Source organism: Manacus vitellinus, unplaced genomic scaffold (assembly GCF_001715985.3).
Source record: "Manacus vitellinus isolate BGI_N305 unplaced genomic scaffold, ASM171598v3 scaffold_21_pilon, whole genome shotgun sequence".
Classification (NCBI taxonomy): domain Eukaryota; kingdom Metazoa; phylum Chordata; class Aves; order Passeriformes; family Pipridae; genus Manacus; species Manacus vitellinus.
This window is the reverse complement of record NW_021939546.1, coordinates 7,342,090-7,355,833: the sequence shown is the minus strand read 5'-3', so window position 1 is coordinate 7,355,833 and position 13,744 is coordinate 7,342,090. Positions and strand designations below refer to the sequence as shown.

At 39.2% G+C, this 13,744-nt stretch overlaps 1 protein-coding gene across 9 annotated transcripts in view; it reads right to left on the bottom strand.

Moving 5' to 3' along the window:
• The window catches only part of DAB1 (DAB adaptor protein 1), a 433,753-nt gene that overhangs the window by 19,020 nt on the left and 400,989 nt on the right, over positions 1-13,744 (bottom strand). For 6 of the 9 annotated variants that reach the window (XM_018072295.2, XM_018072293.2, XM_018072298.2 and 3 more), the window contains 2 exons: positions 12,429-12,488; positions 1,188-1,244 (listed from right to left, as the gene is read on the bottom strand). In XM_018072295.2, coding sequence (XP_017927784.1) covers positions 1,188-1,244; positions 12,429-12,488 — 117 coding nt within the window. The remainder of the gene's footprint in view (positions 1-1,187; positions 1,245-12,428; positions 12,489-13,744) is intronic. The other 3 variants (XM_018072299.2, XM_018072301.2, XM_018072297.2) reach the window with 2 other exon arrangements.

Here is a 13,744-nt window from a genome sequence, read left to right as displayed (position 1 = left end):
GTGGGAATGACAACAGCAGCACTCGTTTGGAAATCACTTCAGGCCTCCCGTAGGCACTCCTGACTCAAGAGATGCCAGGTGACACTGAAACACACAGAGAGCCACTTTCTTCTCATCTCTCCAAACTGCTTGTTTAGCATCAATCCTAAACCTGCTCTTTTCCTGCATCACTAGTGAACTATTCACTGTTTGCTCCTTGCTGGTTTGCTGAGGAATACCTTGTGTCCTTTTGAGGAGACCATGAGCAAAGGTTCCCAATGTGCAAAGGTTCCCATCCTACGTGAGGGAGCAGATGAGCAAGCCAGAGAGGATGGGAAAGCACAGGATACATACAGTTACACCCTTGTGTGTAGAGTTATACATTTTCTGTGGAACAAAATATTATACGTTTCATAGGAACACTGAAAATTGATAGTCAGCATACTTTTGAACTCAGGATTATATGAATGCATTTGAAAGGTGGTAACTCAGATCTCTGTGCCTCCATACTCCTGTATAATGGGAATAATAATAACACTTTTCAGAGTGCTTCAAGGTGATGGATCTTTGGAAACTCTTCGCAGATATAATTCTGTTAAAGCTCTTAAGGGAAACTCTGCAGATGGATTTCTAAACAGGCAGCTGGAGAGAGTGATAGGAAAGTCGACATCACTGTTTGTTATAATAAACCCTCGTTCACAATATTCTCTGGTAAAAAGAAATATATTTACAGAGGAAATATTTCTTTACAGAATAGCAACCTCAAACGCAACAGGAGCTACAGAACTACATCAGAGAACATAAACAAATTTAGTGGGAACACAGTTTATTAATTTACTGACTAGAGGCAGCTTTAAACAGCAACACTTGTAGGTGCATTTTGAAGTCCCAAATGGTTCAGATCTGTAGTAATTTTTCCACAACTCAGTTCTCAGCCTGAATAAATGAATGCATCTTCTCTGACACAGACTTAGTTTTATCCACTTGCAGCATATGAGATTCTGGACACCAAACAGTTATCTTTTATTTTTGTGATTTCACTGTCATTACAGAACTGATTTCACCCATTATGCTTCATTAAATTATTCACATCTGATATTAGCTACGTTCCAGTGAAGTTAATCCCAAGCTGAACATTTTCCAATATCGCTATTCCTATAGATGATTTCATCTATATTTTCTTAAAACATTTTGAGTCACAACCTTACCTGAGTGACTGAAACAAGATTTTCATCAATGTCCAGCAATAAGTTTCCATTCTCCAGCTGTAAAGCATGATTTATGAAATGAGATGAATGATTTATGAAAATGACATGAATTTCTGAGCATGAAAATGATAACCTCCATAATTATTGACTTGAGCATTGAAATGAAAACCCTTTCCATCTTGCTGTGAGCACAGATATGAAATCAGGCAGTCAAAACAGAGAGTTTGAATGCTGCTGGGATGTGGGGGCAACGTACACTATTTGTGCTAAATCTCATCATCTGGTGTATAAAGCAATTTTACCACTTGCAACATAACTATTCATTTTCTCAAATATTTATTAAATCAGCAATAAGCATACCCAGTGAGCTCTGATCCTGCTTACATTAATGGAACTTTTCACTGGCTTGGAGAAAGAAAAGCCTTAGCATCCTCAGGGAAAAAAGGAATAATTGAGTTTTGAACAACAAAAGCCCTTAAAGGCAAGTATTTGCAGGAAAAAACATGCCTTCCTCTTAACTAGAAGAACTGTAACACCAATTTAAACACATCAAAGATAAATATTTTCTTTCCAATTTCTAAAATTACATAATTCAAGTGACATTTAAATCTATAGTTTGTGTGCGTGTAAATAACTTTGGAGTATCTGCCCTCAGACACAAACATATCTGTATCTATCCACATATTTAACACATCACTTCAGTGTCCTCAGAACGCTAAATTTCAGGTAACATTTATTATACTGTTGCAGACTTTATTTCTGAAGAAACAAACGTAACAGCAAGCTATCGAAAATCAGATCTTAGGTGACTGGGAAGCTTCATACAAGTTACCAGCCAGTAATCCCACGCTAGCTTAAAAATCTCAGAAACAGCCTCATCTCATCATAGACGTGAAGAAAAAAAAGAAAAAAAGACTGGGAAAAGGCAAAGCAAAGGCAAAGCCAAAGGAAGATAATGTCATTGTGCACAATCAAGTATGGACTCAGTTCTGTAACTTCGTGGTGTGTTCCCCCAGACCCAGATAAGGAAAGTGTGGAAAAAGCTCTGTCTGTTCATTCAAAGACCACAGACCTTCAAAATATTCTTTATATGACACCAGAAGGGTTTATGCCTCCTCATTTGACTCCCATTCTCCAGCATCAGTGATGCAGCACCAGCTGCACAGATCACTCTGTGAAAGCAGCTGAAGGATAACCCCGTCTCAGCACAGAGGGAACACGTGCACGGCGTTCCACAGCCCATTAGAAATTCCCACCTGTGCTACAGCAGGACCCTGCAGAAAACATTTGCCCAACATGTCACAGAGCATCCCCAAGTGCCCAATTATCATGGAGTACTTGAGCCACGTCTTCTATTAGCTAGTGTTCTGCATCACATACCAGCGAGGAGACACTTTCTAAGGGTGAAACATCTCTCTAGAGCATGGAAGAGCCTGCTCTGGGGGGCCATGGCGAGGTAGCGACACAGCTACCAAGGGCAAAATTTGGCCTTATGAACCTTCCCCTGGTTCAGCTTTTCAACACAAAGAGTTTAACCTTTGCAATGAAAGTCAACAATCCTCTCCCTCCTTTGCCAGTGCACAACAGAAAATAACCAGAAGCCTGGAGACATGCTCCAGTTCTCGATCTTTCTCTGGGAAAGATTCCTCCACAGAGTGATGTAAAAGCTTGTTTAATTATTCAAAAAGACATCATCCTGAATATGAAACACCCCCACCACAGCTTAGTCAACCAGGGGCACACCACTCACTCGTGACCAGCCACGCAGACCGAGGCGGAGGAAGGAGTATTAATCCTTGTATTGCAATGACATTAAACATGTAATGAAAGCTCCATCTTTCTATACAGGCATGTGAGACATATTGTAAATCTTTTAAACATGAAATATGGAAATCTGGCTTCTTAAAGCAGCAGCAAGCTTTTTGAACCACTCCAAGCCAGTAGCGGAATTCCTCATGACACTTTCCACTATTCTCTAAAGAATAACATATTATCCAAGAGCTGGAGAGAAATCAAGAGTAGAGAAGCAATGATAATCATAGAATCATAGAATATCCTGAGTTGGAAGGCACCCACAACGATAGGAGATAAGTAAACTGCAGTTTTCATAAACCAAACCAAAATTGATCCACTTCCACTGCAGTATTCCCTCTGATCGCCCAGTCTTCGGAAAAACATCTGTTCTAAGCAATGCAAAAGTTCAAATTTTTAAAGGGAAATCTAAAACAGGGCTCTTGTGCTCACAGGAGTGCAAAGCACCTTCTTCTTTAACTCCTAGATACATATCAAGACAGAAATTCAACTTCTGTTACTCAGTCTGGTTTTACCAATGGCAAGGGATCTATGCTGACATATGGCACGAGAAAACCTGCTCAATATTGCTACACTTTTGAAAACAAGATGATAAAAGTAGCATCTTACAAAATGTGATTTTGTAGTCTCAGAGAACGAAGCAAAGAAGGTGCTTAAAAACATGAAAAAAAATGTGGTAATTAACTTGTACTCTGACACAGAGCTCAGCAAAAAAAAAAAAAGAGTACGATGGATACTAAATATAGCAAATAACCAGCAATTAGTAATTAACCTTTGAGCTGAGTATTAGCTATTCAACTCTTTTAAGAAGCAGAGGGATTTAAACTTGATTTCCTGCATTCAGTGGAAGTGCTGTACCACTCAGCCCAGCAGACAAAAGAGGGGTCACCCAACTACACAGCCTCTCTGGATTTCGATTTCCCTTCTTCTAAAACGGATTTTACACTGGAAGTCTAATGACAAGTCAAATAGTTGGTCAAACTAAATATTTTTTATCTTATTTTAGTTGAAAATGTAAATATTTTGGCCATGACAAATAATTTTTCTGATGGTTTGAATCACCATTGTAGCTCAAGAAAGCCCCAGTTGTTTGCACAACCTTATACAACAACTGTTGATATTACTATGAGCTCCATGAGCTTCAAGCAGCTTGCTAATTAACTACAATTCATTCTAAAAAAAACAATTAGAACTATAATGAGGGAGCATGTCGGAATCGTGACTAAACCAATCATCAGTCAAACCATGTCTAGTACATTGAGACACACTGAAAACATCCCACAGACATATTGTTTTCCTGTAAAACTACTGCTGAATTAATGACATCGCATGGTAACTCAACAAAGAATTGCTCAATTACTTCCCAATTAAAGAGAATATGCTGAAGAATACGTGTGTCAAGGAAAAATCGTCAATGCCTTTGCAATCTTCAGCCTCCAGCAGATGGTAAAGATCCTCAAATGCCATAAACCTTCCCAGTAACCGAGGGAAGGACAGTCACGATGTTACCCTCAACCCCGATTTACACAGGTACAGCTGAGCACAACCCTTCACTTGTAAGGCTGCTGTGAGCATTTAATCATAGAATCAGGAATGGTTTGGGTTGGAAGGACCCTATAGATCATCTTGTTCCAACCCCCTGCCATGAGCAGGGACACCTTCCACTAGACCAGGTTGCTCCAAGCCCTGTTCAATCTGTTCTTGAACACTTCCAGAGATGGAGGCAATTCCATCTACAGGTCATGCCAGCAACATGAGCTGCCATAAAACTACACCAATTTTTATCCAAAATACATGCATTTGGGCATCCCACACTTACACAGAGTACAAATCCAGTGCTCAGGATCCCATGGAACATGGGAATCCTCCAAAATTTCTCTCTTCAGTTTCACAGGGTAACTCTTATTTCTCAGGCTCACTCTTATTCAGCAAATTCTCCTGAAGTCACAAACCCAAGTCATGGCTTTGGTGTGATGTACCCAACCACAGGGGAGCCTTGAGCTTCTTGGCATTCATCAGCTGTCCAGTTTCCTTTGTTTGGTCACTGGATGTGCTGGTTAAAAACCCTGTTAGTCAGCCCTGAGCAGTTCAAGTATTGGGATAGTTGAATATAATCGACATCACAGCTTACTGAGGAGTTTGAGTGAATTGAATTGCTTTACTGTTGCTCAATAGCTTCCTTTAAATTAAGGAACTCTTCATTTGATCAAAACAGATGCTTACTCATTTGTTTATTTTCTCTTCATTTGCAAGGAACTTAATTCTGAATTCCCCGTGTACTTGAGGTGTTTACTTTTATAGGAAATGGTATTTAAAACACTTCAATTACCACTTTTCTCTGACAGACTCTAATAAATCAAGAGTCCAAAAGAGTGACTCTAGCTTAGAGCCAGACCCCTGCTGCTCCCAGGCAACACAAAACTCAAGATAATGAAACTTTCCAGGGCACAGAGGATGCTGGTACAAAGGTCCCACGGTCACTTCCTAAATATCCTCTCTGGACCCCACACACACAGGACACAGTAAGAGCTCAGATAGGTTGGGATAAGCCCTTTAATGTCAGGAGACTGCAGCACTGCCTGGGGGCACACTGCAAACAGCCATGGGACACGTGGTGGCTTTCTTTAACAGCAGATGGGAGAGACAAGTGATGATGGGAACTCAAACTTCCACTTGGAAGCAAAACTCCACTTCTAGACTGTGACAGCAGAGATAGTTCTGAATGCTTTCAGGGAATAAACTTAACAATGGAAGAGAATTAGGCATAACCCCGTACTTACTATTTTAAAATAATTGCAAGGCACAGTTATACAGTTGTATCTACTGCTTTTCAAAACAAGTGACTGGAGCTATAACCAAGCTTGAGAAACAAGTTATTTCTACCTTTATTACTGAATACCTTGCCTTCATGGTATTTTCCAAACCTTGAAATCTCCTGAGTTTCAGCAGGCAAAAAAGCCAAAACCTGTGTATTTCTGTACTTAATAATGTAGGGTAGGATTGAATGAATCTGCAATAATTTACAACAACTTCTCCCCAGACTGATGCCAAATACATACAACACTTTCCCCAGACCTATATTACCTTAAATTTGTGAATAAACCCCAAATTGTGCAAATGATATAATTTAATGCATACAGTGATGCAGAAGAGGTAAAGCCATAAACTTCACTACTTAGAAAACAGACTGCCTGTGAATAAACATTTTAGCAAATTACTGTGAGCTGTAGGGCTCCGAGCAAATCAAAATGTAGTGAATCAATACAAGGTGCAGCTGTCAACTTAATGTACCAGCAGCCATCAGACAAAATCTGCATCAGTCATACTAAAAAAAATGACAAAAATTCACTATATGTAACAAAGCTTTATGCCACAATCAGTGAGATCAATTACACTCTTTTCTCCACTTTGGAGAATATCAAAAGGTCCGGAATATTATCCCAGAAAATGCACAGGAACCCAGGGAAATTTAGGAACACAAACACACATGGAGTCATTAGACATGTGACCCAACAGGTTGGATAACTGTGAGGAGCCACTAAAATGTTTGTCATTTATTTATATTGCCTGAGTTCGTTACTAAAAATACAAATCTAAACTCCCCCACACACGGCAGCACCAAAGTGCCCTATATCCAATAAGAAAACTGTGTCACCAGGGCAAAGCCTGCAGCTTTTGTTTGCCTCCTTGTTTCTTGCTGTTTGAAGAGTACAGAGAGAGAACACTGGAAAACTGATCAAGGGCAGCTCTGCTGGATTACAGCTTTCCCACACTATGTGATTACGTCCCAAAATCCTAAAGGATTGCACTAGGAAGTAAATTCAATGCTTTGATAGCATGTAATCATTCCACTGGCCGAGCAGGGTTTAGGATCACATTGGGTGAATGGTATTACCAATGCAGGAATGGAAAGTCTGCTAGCAGCACAATTCCTACAGATTAAAAAGAGCTCAAGATGTGGCCCACAATATCAATATGGCATAAAAGAACTAGGACATGATATTAAACTATTTAATTATATTAATTAAACTAGGACATTATATTCTCATCTGTGAATTTACACTGACTGCTAAAACCTGCTATTTGACTCACCAATATAAAATAAGGGATGGACTGAACCCTGAAGTTTGCATGGGCACATTTTCAATGCTCAGAAAATATCCAGATTAAGATTCTTAATCTTAAATAGTCTATACACTAACAACAGATTAATTCAAACATCTAGCCCTCTGGATTGCTGGAAATCAGACTCTGAATTCAGGTTAACAACTTTCTAAGTGTACTTGCTTTACCTAACAATGCAAGAACAAATTTTCAAGATTCAATTGAAAAATCCCTAATTTTGAGCTCAGGTGCTAAGACCTACATAAACCATGTATTTAACACACATGAAGAAACTTCATCACTTTATGTTACAGATGTTATAAACTGGGAGGACTAAGGAGAAGAACCTGATTTCTGCTTCCTGTGCCAATAAATTTTTTATTAAGGAATAAAGCACAAAATATCCCCAGAAAAAACAGATTTTTATAAAAAAAAGAATAAATTATAGAAAGTCAAACAAAACAATATAAAGACAGATTTAGCTATTAGAACTAGTTAGCAACTAACACCCCACTAAGTATATAGCAGCTACAAGCTTATGGTTGTGATCTCTGTAAGACGTCCCTGTCAGTGTTCCAGTGGAACACTTCTATGACTCTATGATTCTAAAAAAAGCAAAGGCCCACCAAAACATCAACTCATGCCACAAGACATTATCATAACAAATTAATATATTTGCAAATTTTGCAACAAATAGCTGTACCTGTAAAAATGCATGTCCCACACTGAAATATTAAACCTCACACATGGGGTTTAATTGAGTGTAACTGAGTCAGGGTGGTTGAACACAGGTGTCTCTTTTAGCAAACATAAATAAAACTGGACAGCATTCTCATTACAGATGGTCAGAGACTGTATCTGTGCACTCTCTTTCTCCTCACATTTGAGAATTTGGTCCTGAAAGCTGGATTGTGGAGGCTGAAGTCAATGCAAGTCTGCAAGTTGCTTCTGCAGAGCCACTGATACAAACTTAGGGGAAAGCCAGACATGTAAATGGCACTGTAATCCCAGACAGAATTAAAACTGAGCTTATCCAAGTCAGAATTAAAACTGAGCTTTCCCAAACACAGTATCCTAATTTGGGCAGAATGACCAGGCAGATCTTATGGCTTCTAAACCTGAGTGTGCTCAGGTCCCACTTCATCTGCTCCTCCCTGTCCACGCCATCCTGGTTTAATATTCTCCATGTAGTTGGCACCAGCCAAATGAGTGTCTGCATTGTAAGGCACCAGCTATAGTGCCTTGGATCTTTATACAGCAGTAAGATGAATTGTTTGAAAGCCTTCATAAAATTGTTAAGCAGATAGTTTAGACATTTTGATGAGAAGAGAAGGTTTTATTGTGACGTGACTGACAGTCTCTGTGAAGGGTATTTACAGTTTGACTCTTGTTACTAAAAACACCGTGACAGGTAGAACTTGATGCGGATGTTTAATGGGAGATGAAGGGAAATTATGACAAAAAGAGCTCATTAAACATTTCCGTTTTTTACAACAGTTAATTTCACACACAGAACTAGAATTTCTAAGCGGAGTGTGCACCACTTAACACAAGCTTTTTGGGGTGAGCTTGCTTTCTTTGTCTGGCTTGATGTCTGCTCTCAATGAATGGAGAATAGGAGAACTGGTCTAAGGAAGGAGCAGAGAGAAAATAAGAATGAACACAAGAAGTGCAAGTTGATACAGGAGAAGGAAGAGATACTGGGAGGGAACTGGATACCGTAAAAAGTGTGCGTTAGGAGCTGAGCTGCACAGCCGGCAGAGGAAATCTACAGGAGAGCAGGATTTGCTGGGAAGAGATGCAGCAAAGAGACAGGGAAATACAAGAATCATATTGAGTAAGCAATCTTTTCATCCCAGTGTCAGAGAAGTGACTTGGCAACCAGCCACCACTCATAATTGAGTTCAGTGGGTAGGTTCAAATCCCGAGATTTGAGACTCATTCCTTTCCGCCTCATTTGCACCGTATTTACATTACTTGATATCGGAGATCATGAGGAGCCAGACTATAAAGTACTTTGGTACCTGCTGACAAATGGCCTCACACAGTGGCACAGTATTGTGTAGGCACATCAGCTATCTCAGTGCATGCACAATGTTCAACACTTCTGCTTCATGGCACTACCAGGAAGATGCTCTATACCCTCAGCCTCAGTGGGATCCCCCATGCATGGAGAAATATTTGCCCAAGGTTGTCATAGGAACATGTATCTTACTGAAAAATCAGTGTGAATTACACTTCCCAGCTTCAAAGCAGACTGAAATGGGGATTCTGGCTTTCAGTCTTTACACTGTGGTGAATCTCACCTCAGCTAAGCCTAACTTTTAGAAGTCATCATACCTGCAAGTCATTTAAAATTCATATGTAGCCAATGAAGAATGAAATCTAGACAAATGTTTATTTCCACCTGAGAGGGACATGTCATGCAGACTAAAGGAATTTCATAGAATCAGAGAATCACAGAATGTTTTGCGTTGGAAGGCACCTTAAACATCAACTTGTTACAACCGCCTGCATTGGGCAGGGACACCTTGCACTAGACCAGATTGTTCCAAGCCCCATCCAACCTGGCCTGTGAAGTGCCTAATTCCCTCCACGGGCTACAGAGAGTCAAGGCTGGAAAGCACCTAAATGACTACTTCAGCACCCCTCACTTTTCAGTGTACAGACTAGAGGTAACTTGCCTGGGAACATACCAGAGGAAAACAATCCTAAAATGGAAGATTGATCTCTGTTCAGGGAATATGGGCAATTCAGTTTGAACTCAACCAAAACTTGCTGCATTGTTATTAAGCATTGAATTTATTGTCAGGAGAGAGGATTCATGGTGCCTGAAACCTATCAGGAGCTACAAAAGGTTTCTCACTTCATTCATCCATTATGAAATTACTGAAAGCAAGACCTCCTAATAAAGAAAGTGTCCTTACACGTTTAAACCAGGTAGATGAGCTAGATTATTTGCCCTCAGACTGAATTTTAGAGGTTTATATAATAATGACAGCTATAAATTGAAAAAAAAATTATGGCAAGTGTCTCAATGACAGAGAGTCTCATACATGGAAGGGTAAGCAATAAATCAGATGGGCAGTGGAATATTAAATTGCTAATTTTAAGAGCTATTGCTCTTTTTTTCTCTTTTAATACATACTAATATAAAAAGGTGAAACAGAATTTCAGCTACCTCTTTCTTCCTCTTCTCTTTTTCTTCATAAATTAAAGTACATAAGTTGTTAAAAGGAAAAGCTTTAATCCCTTTAAATTTAACCATGAAATAGAAAAAAAAAATTAAAGTGCAACCAGTTTCATGGAGATGATAGATTAAATGTATTTGATGATTACAGAGTAGGTTCCATGTGCCCTGTATCTCAGTCATGCTATTTACCAGGACATCCTAGTACCAGGTGTCTGCAGACATGACTGCAAGTGTCCTATACACCCAGTCCTACTGAACGACCTAAATTACAGACTATACCCTGAGTAAATCTGAAACATCACTGAAGGAATAATAAAAAAGTCACAGGAAATGTATGGCAGAAGAACTTATAACACTGAACTACATGAAAAGCTATATGAAAAGCAAGTGAAAAATCAAAAGCTATTTTGTGCCCACAAATACCTTAATTAGTTATGCAACGTGAGCTATTTTACTAGATTTTCCCAAGCAACGTGACGATGCCTCCGTGCTTCTGGTGGCTTATCATGAAATATTTATGGCAAGGTTTATTTGTTTGTGCAAAGCCCAGAGATGTCACAATCCAGGCCCCCATCCAGCCCCTCCCCAGCATTCATCTTTTTTATTCCACATCTCGGTCTCCACGCTCAGCCCAAGATGTGCAAGTTACCACAGCCTCGCGTGAAAGGAATCACTCTACTGAACACAGGCTTCTTTTCCACACTTACAGTAGACTGAAAGTCCTGACCCCTTCCTTTGTTTTTCCCTATTATCACACAAATCCTCAGAAATACTAATTTTCTGTGTAGCCAAAGCAACTGAACAATTTCTTGAGGTCTTTATAGCCGAAATTTATATTAAACAGTACAACCCACCCTTCAGCAAGTGCACACCCTGTTGCTAAGGCATCTGTCATTCCACTGCGTCTCTCAATCACTTGTTACCATTTCTTACATACTTTGGGGATAAACTCTTCACCTCTTCAAAATGCCAATACACAGAAAGGGAATGGTGATTTCTGGATACAAGAGTATATTATTACTATTTTTTTAATATTTTAATGTCCATGCAAGGCATAGGATAGAGAAAATTAAGCTGAATTAAGCTTAGTCTCTTGTATACTCAGAGCACTAGAGAAATAATGTATAGCAATACTGGGAGGGATTCTCAATGTACTGATTACAGCCCACAACATCCAGGGAAGGAATGCAATATATAGAGAAAAAATTCTGCCATTCAGGAACATTTTGAGTGAGGTCTTTTTGTACACTTAATTTTGCTTTTCCTTTCAGCATTTCCCACAGCTAAACTGATGGCAATTGCATGTACCTCTGCCCTACAACTCTACAGTACTTACTAATCTACCACAGAAGTTGGCTTTACTGGAAAAATAATTGCTTTTCTACGGTATATGTTAGGTTGGACTTTGCTGTAAGTTGTTTGGTTGTTTGGGTTTTTTCCCCAAATGACAGAAAAGTGATTCTCATGCAAATATCCTTTTTTTCTTTGTAATATTTGATATGAAGCTCCCTATAAAATCTTTTACCTATCAGCACACGGTATTCACCAAGAAATGATCTGAGAAGAATAGCCATTAAGGCTGCAGAAAATCACTGCAGAGGTCACAATGCTCTGACATACCTCTTCCTAGTGCTACTTCTCTCAGTCTCTATTCAGACCTTGCCTCCCCTGCTGTCTGACTAAACCAAGCTGTGAAGAGCACAATATATAAAGTGCAGTTCTGGCAGATCCTACAGGGGAGAAAATGCAGCTCATCCTTGCTCAGAGCAAGATTTGTACAGGTTTGGGTAATAGAGGAACCCTTCTAACCCAAGCAGCAACTCATGCACTAACACGTAAAAGGTTCATTGTCGACTCAACCACAAATAACACATTTACACATAGTGACTTTCAAGGAATGAGTTGGAGAAGACAGAAAGGAGATTCAAGCAATGAATGAGATGGATAAAAGTGACATTACAATCCTGGTTACTCTGCACCAACCCAACCAACCCATAACACAACACTGATAAAAGTCACATCACAAGGAATGTACCAAATGCTACAGACAATAATGAAAGCCACAGAGGTTTCTTTACTGTATATACTTTCACATCTTTTCTTTACTTTATATAGACAGGGAAGATACTTACACTTACAGGTTGACTTTTTGGCACATCATAAACGCCTTCCTTCTTTTGGTTGGTAGGAACCTGCAAAATCAAAGGAAAACTGAGGTCAATATCCAAGGAAGTTGGATGAAAACCTGAAATCAGCAACTCGTATTTATGTACAGGGTAGTAATTTAATATTAATGAAATCAAGGACGGTTCCCTTCTCATCCCAGTAGCACCAGTAATGGAGAAAATACTGAAGAAATAAAACATCATCTATCTGTTTTTTCTAAGTCCTATAGCTCAGCAGCGTTCAGAAAAGAGATTTCCATTATCAGACAATTTTGGTTGCATGAATTCCAGGTGCACTTGGATCTGCTTCCTACTGAAATGGCTGTTTTTTCCATATAACTTGAGAGTTAGAGATGCGAAGTTATGTGATGGAAGTTATGATCAAGTGAGTATCTCATCTTCCCAGAGACACAGAGCAGAGTTACTGATCTGAGGGTGAGATGTTTCACCTATGGGTTCAGATTTCTTCCTTCCAATTAATTTAATAATCTAAGTCAAGAAAAGCCATAACATGTACCCCTGTAGTGAAGGGGCCCTGAGGTTGCTCTGTGAGATATTTGGTTATAATGCTGCAGTTTTAATACGGAATTAATGGCCTCTTGAAGTATGACACAAGAGACACGGACAGAGGACAACACACTTAAAAAACTTTGGATGAGCTTTTAGTTGGGCCAACAGTCATGATTTACACCTTGGGCATTTATAATCTGTTCATGTAAATTCAGTTGCTTTGTTATACAGGGCTGTGCTTGCCCAAGGACCACTGGTTCCCATATTTATAATTTGTGCGTGTATCTCTTTTTCTTCCTAGAAGCGCTGAGTGTTTATTGTAAATGACAAAAGCAAAAAGAATAGTAAAAACATTTTCTAAACTGGCACAAATACTCTAAGAAAATCAGGGCTGCTTTTCCACTGAACAGGGCACTGAAAATTACATTTCAGACATCAGTGAAACCTCACAGGTCACTAAAAGATAATATTGCAAATGCAGAATTATTACCTTTTTGTTTTCTAAGACAAAAAACATCTTAAGGTTCTGATATTTCACTCAGACTGGTTTAGGGGAAGTTGAAGGAATGATACTTATTCGTTGAGATGTGCTATCTTTTCTTATTCTGAAAAATTATTCTGTATAATATTCTGTATAACACATGAAAACCTCCCTCTGCTGTTGTCTCTACTGTTCTCTTGCCCACGTTTTAACACCACAATCTTCACAGGAAACTGTGTGTCATTAATTCAGTGCACATTGAAGAAGTTTGTCGAGAGCATGAATGCAGAAC